The 21,800-nt window shown below is 37.4% G+C and overlaps 1 protein-coding gene across 1 annotated transcript in view; it reads right to left on the bottom strand.

The window, feature by feature from the left end:
• LOC308689441 (thyrotropin-releasing hormone-degrading ectoenzyme-like) overlaps positions 1-21,800 on the bottom strand; it is a gene marked incomplete at both ends in the record, with an annotated part of 132,297 nt that overhangs the window by 16,380 nt on the left and 94,117 nt on the right. The window contains 5 exons of the mRNA XM_081363148.1: positions 107-204; positions 2,293-2,440; positions 10,119-10,174; positions 10,323-10,456; positions 11,740-11,828. Coding sequence (XP_081219274.1) covers positions 107-204; positions 2,293-2,440; positions 10,119-10,174; positions 10,323-10,456; positions 11,740-11,828 — 525 coding nt within the window. The remainder of the gene's footprint in view (positions 1-106; positions 205-2,292; positions 2,441-10,118; positions 10,175-10,322; positions 10,457-11,739; positions 11,829-21,800) is intronic.

The raw sequence follows: 21,800 nt of genomic DNA, 5'->3' as shown, positions 1-21,800 counted from the left end.
CTGAGGTGGAAAATGTCAGACTTAAAATGTCGGTGTCCTTACTTAGACTACATATAAGTTTATAACTGTAATACATAATTCAAGAAAGATGAAACTCAAGACTCACTCGGCCTGATAAGCCGGCTGAATGAAGGAGCCGTCAGGGGAAGTGCTTGGCCAGCCCAGCTTGTGATACTTTGGTTCCACCTGTCTTAGAACATAGTCCTGATGAACAAAACAAAAAGTAAAGCAAAGGAAATAATTAAAGCAAAACAATACAAGAAATATAATAAAACACAAGTTAAGCAAAACCAAACAGAAGTGCAAAACAAAACAAGAGGCAGAAAATGAGTCAGTGGTTGCCATGTTGAGACCAGGATTTAAATTTCCCTTGAAATAACAGTATGTTGTACCAACGCTATCTCACGACCTCACTCGTACGAATTTGTACGATTTGTCTAAACCCACGTGATGGGTAGGTTTAGGGGCGGGGTCAGGGGTAGGTCATTCGTATGAATTCATACGAATTGGCCAATTCGTAAAATATGTACGATTTTGCAAAAAACGTACTAATTCGTACGAGTCAGGTCGTATGAATTCGTACGAATAAGCCACCTCGTAGAATTTGTACGTTTTCCCGTGAGATCGGGCTCGTTGTACTCATACTTGTACTTTGTAAATGTATAAAACTCACTCCCGAATCCATCCAGACCATTTGTGAAAACAAAGCAGTAAAAAATGGGTCATTCAGAAATGTTTAAGATTTTATGAACTAGCTTTCAGCTTTAAAACATATTAGAATGTTTACATATATAACTGTCTGGACAAATTATTGTACAGCATTTGACTAACAGAAGCTGCTGAGTCCTCGTTAAAAGAGAACGAGAGAGAATGTTGATTCAAACTGAATATATTGTGTTGTTTTGAAATGTTTATATAGTTCATACACGGTGTGTGTGTGTGCATGTGTGTGTGTTTTGACTCTCCGTACGGTTGAGGGAAATGTAACAGCAGGTGATGTCATGGCTAATTTAGCATGACTGCTCTCCTTCATGCCCTCTTACTGAGACGAGTGAATGATCACAATTAGACCCTGCTATGCTGCAATTAAATTCTTAACACACACACGGATAAAAGCACATAAAACACTGGGACAGAAGTAGAGGACATTGTTTTCCATAATGTGGTGAACCGTACAGATGATCAGGTGTGTTTGTCAAGCTGTTACAAACATTGAGTGATGTGTTATAGTTTTGCCAACAGAGTAACCTCAGTTTGACAATTAGTGACGCAGCATGCGTACACACACACACACACACACACACACACACACACACACACACACACACACACACACACTGGTTTGGACTGACGGTTGAGACACCTGGTCACATGATTTGAAGGCATCTAACTAATTTGCTCCAGCTGTTTCCTGTCTTGCATTACATGCTAAACATCTGCTCTGTCTCACAGTAAGCACAATAAATGTGAGTTACAGAGAGAAGACACTATTAAATTCATCACACACTCACTGCCGACACTAAAGGGTCTTCCATTACAGAGGAGGGGCAGAAATGACTCATGCGCACTGAGGGATTGTGGGTAGGCGTGTGAATGCTACTCTGAATAACAAAGTGATAAATGAATATGAAAGCAGGAGGACAAGTAAGACAGAAGCCGGAGAAACAGAGAGACTGTCTCACTCTGTCATCATGATGTTCAGAATCAAATACTAGCATACTGCACATTATACACTGCATATTATTTATAAAAACAGAATTTTTTTATATATATATAGTGCTTATTCTGTAAAAATTTACATTTCTCATTCTGATCAAATAACGTATCTAGAAGAAGCAGATAAAAATGACAGTTGATATTGTGCAGGTTTCATTCGTCACACGGGAAATGGAAGATTGAGTCAAGTGCACTGCATTGTGGGAAACAGTATTTCACACAGTGCCCTCATTATATACTTGCAGAAGCTCATCTGGGGATTCCACACACATGCGCTCTATTGCAAACTCCTCACAACATGCATACTGTTTACTGCAGAATAGTATGATATGGTAGTTCGCTATTCTCAACATATAGCCATTCAAACACAACCGATGGTGGAAATCTCACTGTTTCTAAAACAGGCATTGTGCCTGAAACATTGTGGACTGTTGTGGAATAATGATCAGAGGAAGTCTTAAGTTCGATCTGTCGAGTCACCTGAGACTTGAGACACCTGATCAGCTGTGTCTTTCTTATTGCACTAGTCAAGGTTAAAATCCAACACACACCAAACTGATGTGAGATCAGACTCACGCTGAACAGGCTGTGGTCTTCAGTGCGGTCCAGGAGTTTGTCCAGCTGGTAAAGAGCTCGACTAGCAGCGTGCCAGGGCAGAAACTCGCTCTCCTGAGACAAATATGAGATCATCTGCAGGGGGACGTTTTGGGGCAAATACCCCGCTCTAGAGAGAAGAAAGAGAGTAGGAGGATAAGACACTAGCAACACATTTAAAGAATATTTCCCCTTTGGTAGACACATCGTTAACATTTGATTACAAACAGTTCATTTTGTTCATCATCATTCGTTTAGAATACCTGCCAGGCATTGTGCTCTGCGTGGGGAGTCATAATGTGCTGTAAAAAAACCCCAAAAAACAGCTTCTCCTGTTCGGCTACAGTCGTGTTCAATTTGCATAAATCCATAAAACATAAGATCTCTTTTAAAAGATTCAAATGACTTCTTTTTTCCCTTCGGTCCTTTCAGAAATGCCTACAACCCTCCTATGAGAGCAGAAAAACAGAGAGGTGGCCAATATCCTCAGACCAAAAACACAAGAAAGACGAGACTTTGAAAGAACGTTTGCTAGCAAGCATAGTGTCACTATTATATTAAATTACTGCCTAGAACGCACAAGCAACCACATAACAATGTTTGGAACAGGCCAGCATTGTCGCTAGCATCTTTTTCAGGTTCATAATAATGCGTACTTTGTGTGTGCTATGTAGTTTTATGTTTATTTGAGTGTTTTGCTGTTAGCAACAGCAAAACAGCTAATGGCAAACTCAATTGGAATCAATTGTCAGTCGTATCTGAGTGCACTTCACATGAGTAGTGCTAATTTGCATGCCACATGAAAAGAGCATTTGAAATCAGTTGCGTAAGAGGGACTATTTCCAACCCAGGTTCATTGGAAAAACGTGCCTGTGCAAAATGACATTACATTGTTTCTTGTTCAAAGTGAAATGTGAGGGAGTGGCGCTAAAATCACATTTATCTTGGACGTGCCAAATGGTCCTTTCATGATTTCAGATTTCAGGTGTGTTGAAGTATAGCGTCTACACTTCTCTCTAATGTATACACTTTCTAATGACTTATAAACATACCAAAGTTGAATCTGGCAGCATTTTATTACGTATCTCGGCAGTTTGGAAATGAAGGGCCAGATTTACTAAACAGGGCAAATTAGCGTGAGAACATAAATCCAAAAAAAGCGAGTTCTACGCATGATCTACTGACGACATGCAAATTAAAGAACACAGAAAGCCAGATCATTTCCATGATGACCAACGCAATCTACCAAGAGCAGCGCGAATTAGCGTCTGGTTAAGACATGCTTTTTTGGGCAGTAAATAATGGCTCAAATACCAGTAAATTAACTAGCGCAAACCTTAGTAAATCATCTTACATGATTCATTTAAATACTCTCCTCCCATAAATTTTGTGTCTGAAAGGGAAACTCCTACAAATGCATATTCAATAAGTTCAGCCACAAAGATAGCCCTGCATGCCTTTTCTGCGCTAATTTTTCACTGCGTGACTTTAGTAAATCCTGACAGTAGTTTTTTCAATGGCAAATGAGGGTTTGCGCTTGTTTATATATGATGCAGGTTCAAAATGTATTAGTTTACACATCATGCTCTATGGTAAAAGCGTTTTGAGGTCCTAACATAGTATTGTGCATGTCTTTATTAATCGAAAATCTGCCACCGTAATAATTTGTGTGAGAAGGATTCATTTATTTATTTTATTTTTTTACTGCCAATAGTCTTCCTTTCTACAGTGAATTGTATGTATATGTACTATTTTTAAGTTTTGCAAAACTGTCAAAAAAATTAAATAATAATAATAATAATTGGCAGAATCACCTTTTTTCCAATGAGCCTGGGTTGTCTTTTTCAGTTTCTCATTATTTTATGCAGAGCATAAGCGCTCTGAATCAGAGGTCAGGCGAAAAAGGAAGTGATCAGACTTGTAAACGGACTCATTAAATTCCAGAGGACAGATTCACCCAACACACATTTAATTGGGACATTAATCACAGTTACTCACAGACACCCACTGTTAACCAAGGAGGTTTTTAAGGTTTACAGACAAACTGATTTGCAATAACATAAGCAGGAAACAATTGAGGATGTGAGAAATTTGAAACTATTTCAACATCTCCATGAAAAAAGCAGTAAATGTGTTTATAGTATCAAGCAACAGTGAATTTATTTGTGTCTAATTAAGATCAGAAACTATTCTTATTATTTCAAACAGCCTGCTAATATAGAAGGACGGAGAGTTTTTATCTGCCTTTAATATTTGAAGTTCAGAGATTAAATGAGAACTCAAGTCAATTTTAACATTGAGCTAATTTTTTTGTAAATTTGGAGTGCTGTCAGTACAGAGAACAGTGTTGCCTACACCGTGTTATCCTCTTTTTAAAATTTGCATCCTGTTGACTTCAATGGGGCAAGTTTTAAACCAGCTTTTAGCCTCTTAACATCCTTGATGTGTCATTACAAGTGCACAGCCAATGTGAGTGATTCCTTCAGAGTGAACACGGGTGAATCTGACTGCAGTAGATGTGAAAGATATGAATAAAAATGAAGTTAATTCGGCCAGCGCACATACCTGTATTTACATCCGGTCGAAGTCCATAGTAGTCAATTATTGAGTTCTCCACTGTTGCTTAGCTACCTATGATCACGCGCATTTTCAAAAATGAAAATTCTGTCATCATATACTCACCCTCATGTTGTTTCAAACCTGAATGAATTTCTTTCTTCTGCTGAACAGAAAGGAAGATATTTAGAAGAATGTCAGTAACCAGACAGTTTCTGGTCTCATTGACTTCCATAGTAGGAAAAAAATATACTATGGAAGTCAATGAGACCAAAAACTGTCTGGTTACTGACATTCTTCTAAATATCTTCCTTTCTGTTCAGCAGAAGAAAGAAATTCATACAGGTTTGAAACAACATGAGGGTGAGTATATGATGACAGAATTTTCATTTTAAAGTGGAGTATCCCTTTAAAGTTTCAATATGAAGTCAAACGTTCATATGATACATGGTTATGGAAAAGTATTGAAACATTGTTGCTCAGTTTATTTAAAAATGACCAAAATATGCCAAAAATAAGAGCTCAGAAATGCTTTATTTGACTGACACTAACATTTCTGTTAGTCTTACAGATTGATTGCAGTCAGGCGCAATTGACTCTATACACTGTTGAATTATTTAAAGTTAATGCAACTGGCTTAAGGATTGCAGTGGCTTTTACACCTCAGGCATGTATTAATTTCCAATAATTCAACAGTCTGGAGTCAATAACGCTATTTATCTGCAAACATTTTCTAAATGCTCTGTCTAAAGCATGAGTAAATGACTTCTGCACAGCATTGTGTATATTGCTTAGAAACCAGCACGACAGACCTGGAACTACTTCACATCTGTGCAGTTTTAGAAAATGAATCAAAACCACTGTGTCAACCAAACAGAATAAAGCATTAAACTGTGGTCTAATGAGCAATAATTGTATTAAAATAAACGATTAATCAGTCTATAATGATGCCAATGCACTTGAAATGCTCATCAGCTGTCTGTTATTCTTTCACACTGATTACATGGAAATATTCAATTTATATTGTCAGGATAGATGTGCACACAAGACATGAAGGATGCAGTCAAGAGCTTAATAATATGTGCATTAATTATGTTTTGTTTCTCATTAAGCTTATGCGCTTAGAGACACTGTAGCACATAAATTATTGCAAAGTGTTCACCGGTCAAGTCACATTAAAGGTGAAGTGAATGATGGCCAGTGGACGGCACAAATCACATCTTGTTTGGTCACATTGAGCTCTAGAGAGTTAAACACCGGTAATTAACAGACTAAATGAACTTACAGTCTGTAATGGTTGATCATTATAAATATACAAACTAGTGTACAAAATATCACATACTCATAATGTTCATTAGACTATTAAAGTTAAAGTGTTTCTTTATATTTTTTTCTTAAAATGGTAATTCTTTAGAGGGAAAATAACTAAGTAATATACAAATATTTTATAATGGCTATCATTTATATTTAGAGATGCTTCCTTTATTGCCACATGCAAAACAGCAGTGACTGGAGGCCATTCAGTTTCATAAAACTTTGCTTTCTTCCTTGTATTTTTGAATTATTCAGCTTTCTGATCGAAGGTCGGAGGGAAAATGTTCATTAAATATGAACAGAACATTACCATAAAAGTGTCATGAGGCATTGAAGTTTCCCTGCTGTTTGTGAGCACAGTAATGAAAGAGCTGATCACTCTCATGCTTCAGGAATGTGCCGATACACACACACACAGCCTCAGAGAAACGTGTTACATTGCATGAAGGCCATTTATCATTGATAATAGCACTCCAGAAGAACAGCAAGGTAAAAATAAGAGTGTGCTGCTCTTTAAAATTGCCTGCCATCCTTCATTTTCAATGAGAGCTGGTGATGTCTGGCAACATGATCGTCAGCGACCATTGGAGAATTGAAAGAAACTCTAAAATTCCAAAATGTTTTTTTTTAATTAATGAGAATATAGAGTCAAATAACAGTCTCCTAAATAAGTAATTGACTTTTAAATTAGCCTGTAATTGTAGCTCATTTAGATGAAAATTAAGAAGCTCCATCACAAAATATAAAAAAATATTGTGCAAAGGAAAAGAATATGGAAAAGTAACCAAAAATATTCTCCTGGCACTGTTGTTTAATTCTTTCTGGCAGTTGTATTAGATGTGTTGTATGGCAGAATTGTCGACAGGTGTTGTGATGTTTCACGAGCATCGCAAACAAAACAACCTTCTGTCTTTACGGCAACAACCTGCTGATGCTAATGTCGGGTTAAGAACAGATCAGCGTTTTTATGGAGGTTCAAGTAGCTGGTGATCAAAATGACTGTTGACAGCAACTGTTAATTGCTTACAAATCTACATGAAAATTACTGTTTTTGCAGTCTGACACTATTTTCATGATTCTTAAGCACATAATATTACAGTGTCATGCATTTCTTATTTGTGTTCCTTGTGCTTTTATTTTGTATCTTTTAGTTTTAGTTTGTAGTGGGTTGGTCACATGACAGTAACAACATGGTGGATGTAGTACATCTGAATTTCATTCATACTGCCCATATTCATAGAACATACTTATATATTATAATATTAGCATAGGCTGAAATATGACCCAAACATTTTTGACTGTTCAATCCAAAACCTCAGTATAACTGTTGCTCCAGAGAATATTTAAATAACTCCGTGCTTTAAAGATACTTTTATGGAAGATGCTTGCTTGCTTATGACTGAAAAGCTATGCAATTAACCCAATTATTATGCACATTAAATATGATATTCAGTCTCCAACTAGTCTTCACTTAATCTAGCTTTCTTCTTCTCAATTGATCCAGTAATTCATAATCACAATAAAGTCTTTGTGAGTCAGTATTGATCTGAGTGAATGACTCCCATGAGCACCAGGGGCATTTAATTAGGTAACATCCCTCGAGGCATTCAGTTTCCTCAGTCATATGAACACTCTTTATCATCCCAGTAATTTACAGAGAAATGAGACATTTTACAGACTGTGATTAACGATGATGCTGTTTTTAATATGCAGGTTGGCATTTTCGCTTCTCGAGAACGTGAGGGCCAATAACCATCTCCACAGATCTGAGCCTGAGGATGAATAAGACATGCTGTTAACATCCGCTCGTATTTATTAAGAGTAGCTGCAAACTAAAGCAGAGACAAAAAAACATGTAGAAACCAGACTGAAATCAGGAACAAAAGGATTTGCCTTCAGTCCTGTTAAATATCAATTATCAAGCTCTTCGTAAACAAGGCCGAGCCGAATAAACAGGCTAAATGAACATGACGCACTATAACACAGGAACAGGTTTCCTTTCTGAGCTCAATATGACATAATAAACAAGTTTCTCTGTGGGTTTGTTGTCAGTTGACTGAACCTTCGTGGTTAGGAAACATCTTTGGTCAAAAGCACAACTCTCCACATGCCTGTTAAAGCCCCGTCTATCTCAACATGAGCCGCACAGCGCCGGCACACGAGCCTGTCGTTTCAGTTTAAAGAACAGCGCAGCTAAAGCTAGCAGAGAATCTGACAGCTTCCTCATTTAGTTTGGTGGAAGAATAAAAATGACTGTCCAAAGTGAATGAATTTCACAATCAGTATAAAGCAGCACCTAAATTCAATGTCTAAGAAAGTCCACCAGTGGAACTCAGTTGTTTTGTAGCATCAAGAGCGGCTGCCAGTGACTGAATATTTCCTTCATTAAGCAGAATGAGCGAGTCCTTGTATCAAACAGAGAGGACCTTAGGGAGAGCAGTCGTTGCTGAAGGAACTAATGGCAGCTTGGCAGCCTGTGGCACAATAAACTCTGTTCGTTCTATCTATACCTTTACCGTTCTGTCTTTCCTCCTCTCACATGTGAGTTTCCAGCTAATGATGAAGCTCTGAAGGATCGAGACAATGAGACCGCAACGGAAAGGAGGGGAAACAGAGGTTTTCCCTTGCTTTCTTATTATCCGCTATCGCAGTAACGGCTCAGTGGTCTCACCGCAGGTCTCATCTTGATGAGCTAAAGGCTTTTTCTTCACTAATGCCTTCGGGCTAAAGGAGAAAAGAAGATCAAGAGTACAGTACAGAACGAGAGCTGCATCTGACTCTTCTTTCTATTGTGATGGACGGCTTTATCAAGATCCTTTCAGGCTGACCAGAAGAAAATGGGTGTTAACTTTAAAATGAAGGTCTTTCCAAATGCTTGGTGCCAAATTTCTGTCTTTCTCTAAAAGACAAAGAAATCAAGTATTTGCAAATGTCATATTTAATAATAATATGCTTCATTTTTGAATGGCAGCAAGTGGATGAATTGTTATTTTCAGAACATCAATTACCCTCAAAGAGCTTTTTCATAATAATAGGAACATTTTCATAAATGTCTGGCTAATTGTTTCTGACTGAGTAGGTTGAACTGCAAAACGTAATGCATGCCCCTAAAGATAAATATTTTGCATTCTATGCATTTCTACAGCTGGTGAATATGACAAGATTTGATCATGTAAAATGTGATTCTTCTGGCATCAGCAGATCATATAGAATATGTCTGGTGATGCTATTTTAATCAGTTTGGGAACGTTATGGATGCGAAATTACAGTTTTAAACAGTTTTGCAAACCCTTTCACTTCCATACAGACCTGTTAATCATGATGTAACCTTCTGAAACTTTCAGCCATTGCAAGCACCTTTCTGTTGACTGACGTGTGAAAAATCCTCCAGTATTATCAAGAGCTCTTTAGGGAAATCAGGTTTCAGAAATTCATGATTCATCAGAGTGTCATTCAGAAATGAAGCCTTTTTTAATTAAAAACATACAAAATACAAAGAAAATTATTTAAATGCAGACCTAGTTTGGTAAAAACGGGTATAATATGTTTTAAACAATATATATTGTGTATTCATGGAATTACAAAATAAATTGGTGCATTTAATTAAGAATTTATTTAATCATATCAGATGTAATTACTTAATTTCACCATACCGAAGGTCAAATCTTTTTTTATTTTATTTTATTTAAAATCTTGTTGATGTTTTTGTGCTGAAAGCCTTTATGCTCCAAGAATTTTTCCTCACCATTGTCACTTTACGCTTTCTTACTGGTAAGTGCACGACCTCCTGAAATAATGTGACAGTTACTGTGAGAATAAAAAGCAGGACACAAATAGCCTGAATAGTCTAGGGGTTTCTGCAGGGGTGTGAAGGCTGTTAGATGGATCTCAGGTCTCAGACTCTCTGAATGATTTTGCATGTAACAAACTGAACCCACCTCGCCAGGTTGAAGACATCATCGATCAGACCGGCCCTGTTGCCCACGGAGATGATCTGCCGCGAGAGAACAGCACAGACATTTACAATACAGCAGGAAGTGATGAGGAGAATAAAAGGAAGAATCATAACAGAAGGGGAGGAAGAAACACTTTGGATAAAACGGGAAGACAGAAAGACTGACAGATGTGGAAGAAAGGAATACCTTTGGGTTGCTCATCAGCTGTTGAATGAGAAGTCTCCAGTTGTGGAGGTCGTAGTTCACTCGGAAGTATCCCGTTTGATTGATGTTGCCCAGCAACCACGTCTCGCCGCCCATGTGACCCACTCTGTGCGTCTCTATAAATACAGCAGTAAAAAAAGAACATGAAACAAATGTTTAATGACACTTCTGACAGTCACTGTAGCTCAACTCACAAGCAGAAACATGTGGCGCTAAATGATGCCTAGACGCTCAATGACAGATAATATATTCAGATAACAGGAAGTTCATTACAAACAAAATGTATATAAAGCAAAAAGTCACTATAGTTCATATGGACTGATGTATTCTACCTGACAGTGAACTTGCAAAGCTTTTTATGCATATCAAATTATGAGCACATTTATCATCTTTGAAATGAACTCAGACTGTACAGAAATATACATGAAGAGATGATGCATTCAGCATTTTGTATGTACAACATCTGTAATCTATTGTGTTTGCCACCGTTCTCAACCTGTTCCAGCCAGACCTTGTGCTTTTTCATGGCTAACAAATTCACTGGTTAAGTGCTTTCGAGCGCTCATGGACTCAATGGATTTGCAGTGTATCGTGATCCAGGAAGCATCCAACCGTCAGCGGCCAGATTTCAAGAGTCATGCGGTGATTTAATGCATATAAATGGGGTCTCTATGTTACAGTGTGTGTTTCTTTCAAGAGTCATTGTCTCCGGCTCGGTGTCATCTGCATTGTAGGCCTGGTGAGGGCAGTTTTTCATGGAAGGTGAGCAGAAAATGGAGGCTGTTAAATGGTCTCATAATCAGGGGAAATTTCAGCTCTGAGCCACATGGATCGCTCGCAGAGCAAATTCAATTCCGGCTCTTGGAATTTGACTCGCTGTGGCTTCGTCCAAAGAAAATCCGCCTCGATCTCCCAAAGGAGAGGAATGTAATGGAATAGGATTGAATGTAATGATGGTGGACGTGTGGGTGCTGCAACAGTGTGGGAATCACAGAAGAATAGCATTGAAGTGTTTAGTAAAAAGGAATATACAAACATGCATGTCTTGAGAGCTGAATTCATCAAATTGTACGGGGAAATCAAATAAAAAAAATGGTATCTGTCACTGGCTGATAGGGATTTCATGGGTCAAGGACATGACACAAATTTTTGGATCAGGTCTAAAAATGTATTTAAAAAAAATCAATTAACTCATACATACAATGACTTGAATACACCATATTTTATGATGAGCACATTTTTAATTTCTTCTTCTTAATTAAAATTTTGACATTTTTGGGCAGTCAAAAATGTCAGGGTTATATTAAACTGTCCTGACATCATAATGAAGGAAATCCTCATTAGAATAATGTGACTGTCTGTGTCCATATGCTAATAAAAGCACTTTGTATAATTGTACCTGTTTTATTGGCGACCCACATGATGGTCTCTGTTGATATGTGACTGGAGTTTCCCACTGCGAACGTCAGCGGTATTTGCCACTGGAAGCTGAAATGAGACAAAGAGAGAAATAACAGATGAAACGCTTCTGTTTGATCTCAGGAGTTTAAATGTCACTGTATGATTGTGGGATACATTTGTGCAATATCCTCTCTTTCTCAACACTAGCAGGCAGAGTGACAAAATCAGGAGTATTAGATGATTGTGAAGCTCAAAGAAAACCCAGCAGTGTCAAAGCTCAAAGAAATCAGTTTTCATTCTTTCCCAGAGTGCTTTGCTTTCTCTCTCTATCTCTCTCTCTGTCACACACACACACACACAGCTGTGTATCACTCATCACCCGATCGCTGTCATGTTCTGTGTCGCCGCCTCATTTTGATGTCGATTCATCTGTGACTCTATAGCTTTCATGTGCTATTGTGTGTGTATGAACATCTCTAGGTATGAACTCTGTCTGACAGCTGTCACACTGGATGGCCGTCCCTCTTTCAGTCTGTCAAAATGTCTGACACACACGTGGACGAGTTCTGCTGTCTGCCAGTGTAAATTACCCCAGACAACAAGAGTGCAGCTGAGCTGATCCAAAGCAATAAATACTGTAACATTATGACATCTAATGTAAGACTGAATCATTTGAACACGCTCCAAACAAATATTTCAACTTTATTTAACAATTTCCCCCCTTCCTCAGCCTTTTTTATAGGTTCACTGGGAAATTCGGATGATCACGGACAACAACAGTCAATTCTGTGCTATAGGTTTAATGTTCTATTGCTATTTAATGTGTTTTCAAATGTTACAGAATTATATATGTATATATACTGTATATATATACTGTATATATATATATATATATATATATATATTCCATATATACTTGAAGTTGAATGTCTAGTTAACGATCTTCAATTAAAAGTAGTTAAATCAACAGATTGTTAATAACTAAAGAATATGTAAGCATGGTATTTAGGGTAAAACGTCCATTCTGTAGAGGCTAAAGGCACAATAATTGACATTAAATAGTTGCCTGGTTTTTTCATTTGTTGGCAAGACATGGTTACATTCAAATGGTCGATATCATTATCAAGTTGGGTGTCTACCATATTTATAATGAAGCCATCATATTTAAAAATGCACATTTTACTTAAGCTGTGCCTTTCGCCCAATTGTACTTTATTCAGTGACTGATAACTTGATAAGAAATGACAAAACATCGCTTGTAGTAGCTTTTTACAATGGACCTTTGTTCTCAATTTGCTACTACTGTTGGTTGAGCTGGATATAGCTTGACGCGGTCAAAAGACTGTTTGCCCTCTCAGCCACACCCCGATAGTGTGGCTTCCTGTCTTTAAGGCCATTCCCCTTGGGCTGCACATTCAGCCTCCCAACCATCCTTTAGGTGGCAGTAGACAGATATACATATATAAACACTCACACATTCATCCACAACACACACACATACACTACTATTCACAAGAAAGAAACATGAAATTAACTCAAAGCTCAATTTGGCTCCTACATCGCTTAATGGTGTTTTCATGCTTAATCATGAAAATGTGTAAATGAATGTCTTTTAAATTATACATAATTTTATCAAAGTGTTTAAAAACAGCATCCCTTCCTTTGGTTAGCATGTTAACATCTTAGCTATCTTAGCATGCCCCTAACTTCTTAATAAAAGCTTTTTTTCATTGGCTAGAGCAACAGATCATGATAAGCCATCTTATATCTTGCGGCAACATGCTAAAAAACACTCTGACAAACACATAGCAACACCCTGGCAACCGTCACAGCAGCCTATCACTGTGGCATTGAACTTTACACAGGCACGCACCACATACTCCTCATAAATGTCAACATTTAGTGATTAAATATGAGAAGAGCCGTCTGGATTATTGCATGATGTCAGTCTTGGCTGTGGGGAAAGGGTTGGATCATTAAGCATTTGTGTTAGTTGGAAAACTGACAGGAACGGACAAAAATCCTTTTCAGACTGCTGGTGACTCACTCACCTCCATTCATTCAGGAAAGATGATTTATGTTATTTAATGTGTCTTAATTATGTCTGAACACGCCTCAATTAGGGTTTAGTGGAAAGACAGACCGACATCTCTGTTATAAAACAATATGGGAACTCTTAAATAAAAGCCTTTATGTAGGGGCTGTTTACACCTGTCCACTTGATGCGTTTTCTCAGATCAGATAGCTATCCGATCGTGAAAAGACCAGGTGTGAATGCCCTCCGAAACGCATTCGAGACGGATTTCAATCCGATCGCTCAAACCACTTCAGGAGGTGGTCTGGGCCGCATTCCAGACGAAACTGGACAAGTGTAAATGCATCTGGTTGTTGAAACCACATATGTAAATTGTACCCCTCCCAAAAATGGTAAAAAATAAACGTGTGAGAGCGTGTTATAGGCTATATGTAATGTTATTCATAGATGCCACCAACGTCACTATAAATAGAACGCCGCCATATTTGCGACCGACTCGCCCGCCCAAACTGCCCATTTGAATGAGCGAGAGAGACAGAGATACCTGGAGAAAATTTCTATTTTAGGCTCCGATCCTTATTTGTTACCCCCAGTTTTCTTTAGTCCATTATTATCTGCCCCAGGCTTATCCCAATTGGCCTTTCATGATATAGAAATACTTAAGTCATAGAGCTTCATGGCGCGCGTTCATGAGAGTCGAGGCGATGTCATGAATGAATCTATGAATCTGCAGCTGTTCGGCTGGCATGAATGAATCTAATCCGTCCATCAGCACAGCCAAAGACATCAGCCGAATATCATAAAAGACTGCCATATCTGTCCGAAAGAACAGATGTTCAATTACAGAGAAGGTTTAATACACACAAATATCGAAATGAAAGACTCTTTCGAGTCGAATCTTTTTGAATGATTCGGCTGCGATTAAAAGTTATCAAGAGGTAAGCTCATCAGTGATTATAATATAACGACTCAAATTGCAGTTTGTTCGTCACATAAAGCTATCATATGAATAAATAACGATATTAATATAACGGACGAGTCGTATTAGATCACTTTTATGATACTTTTGTGATGTTTTTTTGTCTTTTTTTTTTTGCGTGACAGCCCCCAGTAGGCTAACGTTACTCATTCACTTTCATTACATCGACAAGAAGAGTCTCCATTAGGCTAACTTACATATTCAAAAATGTCCCTTTGTCTTCCACGGAAAGTAAACTTAAGGATTTGAACATGAAGGTGAGTAAATGACGTAAGAATGATCATTTTTGGAAGAACTAACGTTAACGTTAGTCCTAAAATATGCATTTCAAGGCTGAGAGATTATGCATCGTCTGCATAGATAACGTTAACGTAACTTACACAAAATAACATCTAAAGCGCATGTGACGAAGACAATATCTTTATGAACTTCAGAAAAATATTTATTAGATTTAGGTAGGTATAAATAACAGGCAGACAGACAGACAGTTCAAAAACAAAACAACCCCAAATCTTACTAACTTACCATGATAAAGTGCATTTAAACAGATCCAACAATAAAATGAAGACAAAACATTATCTGTCGATATCTGTCTGTATACCACTGAGAGTATAATGGAAATATAATTAACCACAAACCAACATGAGACTTCAAGTCTTTTAAATAAATTATTCTCTCTTCTCTCTTCTTTTGGTATAGAATAAAATACCAGTTCAGGGTTCCTCTTTCAGCTGTTTTTGCAGCCAACTGCACAACATATTGCAGGCATTACTGAGACCGTCGGTCGCAAAGATGGCGGCGCAAAGCTACAGTGACGTCATGTGAATCGAATGAATAGCCAGATATGACGACGCTACTGGAACACGCGCGTCACCGCAGATGAGAAGCTGAGCATCTATTCATTAATCCAACGTGCAAACTATCGCAAATCAAAGTTAAAGTAAGTCCTAGATGCTTAACACACAATCATCATCATTAAAATTAAAGAAACGAAATGATCTTACCAGGGCTGTTACTGCTCTCTCTTATTGCGGTCTTTGATTTTTAAATTTTAGCTGATGATCAAAAAAATGCAGCTCATATCTGTTGCTTTCGTGACGTGCACTCCATTAAATCTGCATATAGCGCGGGAATTGAAGATCGGATTTAAATCCGTTTCGCAAAAACACATTTATGTGACCAGGTGTAAATGGAATCGTTTTGATAAATCAGATAGCTATCCGATCTGAGAAAACACATGAAGTGGCCAGGTGTAAATAGCCCCTAATGCATTAAGGAATTCATAATTGTAGTATGTCTTTTCATAAGTAACTTTAACCAAAGTTAAAATGCATTATCATATTTTTAGATTCCTTAGTTCACCTGAAATTGGTTGTTTGTCTTGTGTTTTAATGCATTATACTTTCTAAAGGCGTAACATAATTATTACAATGTATGTGGTTACAATTATTCATAAGTCCATACAATGCATGGTAAGGAACATTACAAGGCATAATCAATGCATTAAAGATACTTTTATAATGCATTATTAAAAAAGGTTTAATTAAAGTGTCATCAACAAGATTTTTAAAGGCAGCAGAAACACTGGAAGACACTGGAGATGCAGGGATGAAAGTTTATATCGCAGAGTATATAACTATAACACAGTTGAGAAGACATTATGCATAAGCTGAGGCTATATGAAGCCTGCTGGGAAACTGTATTTAAACGCATTATGTTTATAAGGAGACTATAGAGAGAGATCCTGTGGTAGATGAGCGCTGATAACAATACTTATGAATTTCAGAGATAATAGAAGCATCTGTGTGTGTGTGTTCAAATGAAATCACACAGATACATTTACATAAAACTGTGTTCATCAGTGGGATTGAACAAGAGAAGAAAGCAAAAGAAAATTAAAGTTCTCCACAGGCTGGTAATTTGGTGGCTCATGTTTGTTCATTTATGGAAGCGTCTGTTATCATCATCGTTATTTACATCCCTCAGGAACTTTGTGTTATGGCCCAGAGCTTTAGCTAAAGCACGAATGAAGAGTTCAGTCTCTGCAGCAGACGGGTAAAGTGTGTGAGAGATGAGACATGTGGGCATCATTTAATGTTTATGGAACAAACCCGTGTTTGTTTTCTGCAGTTGTAGGTATCATACACTTGCTCTTAATGGACAATATTATATAAATGAAAGCAACATGAGAGGCAGTGCATTACAGTGATGCCATGGTCAGGAAGAGTTGTTATGCACACATGTGATACGGAGACCCTTATAAGATGGCAGAAACAGAATTTAAAAAGGGGCCCAATTTTAAATAAATTATAAATGAGTACATATCCATAGATACTAATAAAAAAACTTTTTGACATTTTATGAAGAAAATATGTAATGCTAAACATTTAATGCCACCATGATTGGGTGCTATATGGTTGTTCCAAGGTTTTTGTTTTTGTTAAACATAAAAAAAAAAAAAAATCAGGCAAATTATAATTAGCAATATATGACCGAGAAATGAGCCTTCAACACTATATCACCACTGTAAAAGAGTAACAGATGGTCTCTGGATGTGTCTACATTTAAAATTCACTGTGATTAACCACTATCCTCTCTCTGCTCATGGGTTTTGAGGTCTCAGACAGTGAGTCTCTCTGTGCGGGTGTGATAATATCTCAGGCTCTCTTCAGGGACCGCTGGCTTTTTCAATCCATAATTAGTCACTGGGGGCTTTTTGTGGCTCAACATGTGTGATACTGTAAATCCTAAAAACACTTTTATCCAACACCAGCAGCACTGAAGAGAAGAAAAAATACGAGTGTCTCCATTTGAAACCTTTTGTGGATGTCCAAACAGGCTGGAGTTTGTGTTGAGCTTGAGCTGTTGTGTTCATTTATGTTTTGTAGACTTTCAATTAATCACCCACCAGCGGTTTAAAACCACTGGGACCGTGAGGAACTGGAAAGAAGAAGATGAGATATGACACTGTTAATATGCATTGGCGGACTAGCTCTGCTACTCTGCTGTTGGTTATTGCTCTTTCTGCTGCAGAACAAGTACAGGACTTGCTTTTGCCAATACATATTACACAACTTGCTGCTGCTGTACAATAGAATACATGAATTACCAGTAGCAGATCTATACAGGTGGAGCTGGGGAAGGTGGAGGGTTTCTGAAAGCACGCTAGAAACTGCGATAGCAGACGCTAACCAAGTATTTCAATGTTGAGCAGCAGCTCAATGGGTACTGAAACAGCAGGAAACAAACAGTCCTATAGAGAAAGCAGTTATAAAGTGCAGTGTCAGAAGGACATATCAGCCTGCCTGTGTCATGACAGAACATTTCATTTGCACAGAACAATTTTTTTTTCTTAAGTCATTAAATAGAACAGAATATATATATATATATATATATATATATATATATATATATATATATTGTCAAAACTAGATCTTTTTTTTTTTTTTTTTTACTTTATTCATGTGCCCAGTAGCGTTCTAGCTGTTAGTATTGAGTTATTTCAGCAATGCAAATTTTCCCCTCAAGGATCACTGAAGTATCTAACTTGAGCAATAAGTTTTACGAAATAAGTTTTACAAAGTTATACACCAACCTCACGTAGACCTACACATACCTGCACACTATAAGACTATATAAGGCTCAGATCCACATCGGGACTCTAAATAATTCACAGGAGCACGTATCCAACACAGTCAAGTCTGCAATGGGAAAATTAATTTGTGCCTTCAAGCACTAATAAGTTGTTTATATTCTCCTTGACATCACCTCAGCACAAAATCTGTGCTGTGAAAAATCTGAACAGAAGTCAGGTAAGATACGAGTGTAAAGGTGTTAATGAAGCAACGTTTCAGCTCCAGACTTTTTACACTTTTGAAAATAACAACATGGATCTGCAAACTATCTTGGACGTGCCAAAAGGTCCTTTCATGATTTCAGATTTCAGGTGTGTTGAAGTACTGTGTCATCATTTAAGGTATAAACTTCACTTCTCTCTAATGAATCAACTTTCTAATGACTTATTTAATCTATACTAACTTAATACCAAAGGTTTCATTACTTTACTTAAGTAGAAATTTTGGGTATCTATACTTTACTGGAGTAATTATTTTTCAGCCTACAGTACTTTTTACTTCTACTCCTTACATTTTCACGCAATTATCTGTACTTTCTACTCCTTACATTTTAAAAATAGCCTCGTTACTCCTATTTCATTTCGGCTTGTTTTCATTCCGGCTTATCATCGTAAAAAAACAAAACAAAACAAGTAATAAAAACTCAGTGAGTGTTTTAGCGCAATTTTCTGACGTTATGGGATCACAACACTAACGCCGCCTTCACACTGGCAGTTGAAATCAGCTCCGATATGGCAGCGAAACGACCGGAAGTCATTCATTTCCTATGGAGATTCGCAGACCGCATGCGAATGGGTCCGAACCAGGTGCGAACGAGTGCGGTGCGAAAAAAATCGTGTCCGTTGGCCATCCGGATGCGTTCAAAAAATGTAACTCTTGCGAAAGGCTACGGACGGTTTCTATCCGAAAATCCCAACGGAAGTTAGCGTTGCTACTGATAAACAAACCTGGATTCTTAACTTTTAATAAAATAAATAATGATTTTATAACGATTAGTTGTCATGTCATTTTTTTATTTTCATGATGTTTTAACGTTATTAGGGCAGTTAATACAATTAAATAATTCAATATTTAAATATACTCGCTTCCGAGGCTTCCGACCACTGATCTATATAATGACATATATATATATATATATATATATATATATATATATATATATATATATATATATATATATATATATATATATATATATATATATATATATATATATATATATATATATATAATGTCATTCTATATAGATCAGTGCTTCCGACGCTTTTCACCGTTGTGTACGACGTCCGCTGGGGGCGTATTGCGTATTACGGAGCTGATTTCAACTGCCAGTGTGAAGGCGGCGTAAGAGATAGTAAATCTTTTCCTGGATTTTTTTTGTGCGTTCCCGAGATCAGACCTTCCTTTACATAATGCCGAAAACCCGAAGTCTCTAGGTGGTCTGGTTGAGGAGTAGATAGAAGTACAAGTTTGGTGTGCACAGACAGAACAGAAATCATGAGTTAACAATCGCAATTTTGTCCGGTGGAAAATTGCGCTAAAAAAACTATCCAGATAAATCGCGCCATCCGGATAGAGTGAATTTGATTGTGGTTGGATGAGAAGTATAAACATATACCATTCTGACACCCTTTTGGTTTGTAAGCGATCCATTGTGTACATCATCTGCCTCTAAAGTTTGACTTTTTGCACCATCTGTGTAGCCAGATTGGGCGGTTTTGAATTTGATTGTGCGGGTGGACAACATTTGGGCTGGTTTGGGGTCAGTTCGACGGTTTTCAAACATCTTCATTTTAAAGTCTAATTGGTTAAAAAAACTAAACTAAAGTGTGCATGTAGTCCATAAAATCAGTCATCATGACATTACTAAACACACACGCCCATGCAGAGTCAGCTGCCGTTTGAGTTGACATCACCGACGAGCACGCACTTTTAGCCAATCAGCGATCAGCAGGCAGACGTGATTTAGCGCGATAAGTTGTAGCTGTATATTCAAATGATCGCTAATGCCAAAGTGACATACAGTAAGTTGTATCTACAGTAAAGAGTGAGATAGTGAGCAACTCTAAAAACGTACACATGAGGTGGGAGATGACTTGATGGTGAATATAACTCTGAGAGGAGAGCACAGTTTAATGACTTGAATTGAAATCGAATATGGGACGACTCCTGTCCATGGTCATGTGCACACAAGCCTAACCAGACATCTGCAACTTTTTCACCGTCCAGACTGCACTCTACTTGTCCCTGACAGCTGCTGAAAAAGGTTTGAACCAACGATGAATCCGTTTTGACTGCTAAATTCTGCATAATGTTCTGCAATGTGTACTTCCGAGGGTTAAAGTCATCGGTTCATTTCTTGATTGCCGTTTTGACAGTGTCCACCTGGACATTTTTGTCATATTTGCTAATTCTCCTTAATTATTGCCCTGTTTTGATCCGTTTTCCTGGAAAACTTATTTATTTTTTATTTTATTTTATCATCGTTATTTTGTTTTAAGGAGATTAAAATGGTGCTTATCAACCTTGAATGACATGGTAATAAAATGATATCACATTATTTATGGCAGTAAAATTTTGGGCGTTTTTTTCTTGGAGTGGGAGGGTTTTGGTGAGCTTTTGGGCTGGAAAATCACTGTCCCAGTCTGGCAACACTGTGCACTCAATATATATAAGTTCACAATACTCATATGTATTTATTTTTAAACTTAAATGGTTTGCCGCAATCAGTTTCCTCAATCGGTTTGAGTTGAGTTAACTTGTTGGGTTTTACAGCACGCGTACCAGATGTAGGCCGGATCTGGGCGAAGCTATGTTGCTGTCTGGGTTTTTAAACCATAGTATCTATACTTTTACTTGAGTAATGAATGTGAATACTTTTGACACCTCTGCTTAATACTGAGGTTATATAATTAAGAAGAAAACTGTGGCCTTTAAGCTAACTGCTATTATGCTAACAAGCTGAAGTAAACAATCAGATTAGCTGTAGCTGTGACAATTTCAAATAAATATTTAGCATTAAATACAAATTACAAGATCTTTACAAAACCCTAACTTTGTAAAAACAAGCGAACATGTTTATAATGCTAGCATGCTAGGCTTCCACTGTAAATGTATTCATATGTAAATGCAATACTATAAACATGTTTTCATTCTTTTTACAAACTGAAGGACTAGTCAAAATTAATTAATGGGTAATAAATAAAAGACCAAATATGATGTAAATACAGCTGCTGTTGTATTTAACCCAAAAATATTCCTTTAATGCACGTTTGAAAAAAGAGGTGGATTAGATGTGTATTAACGAGCTCTTTACTAGCTGGATTATGAAGCTGCTTCAAGAGAATATCAAAGTGTAGCATAAGAGCCAGCATGTGTTTCAAGTACAACGGTGTGGAAGAAATATATTT

This window comes from Scardinius erythrophthalmus (assembly GCF_964197995.2).
Source record: "Scardinius erythrophthalmus genome assembly, chromosome: 4".
In the NCBI taxonomy this organism is placed as follows: Eukaryota; Metazoa; Chordata; class Actinopteri; order Cypriniformes; family Leuciscidae; genus Scardinius; species Scardinius erythrophthalmus.
The sequence above is the reverse complement of the archived record's forward strand: the minus strand, read 5'-3'. Positions and strand labels throughout refer to the sequence as shown.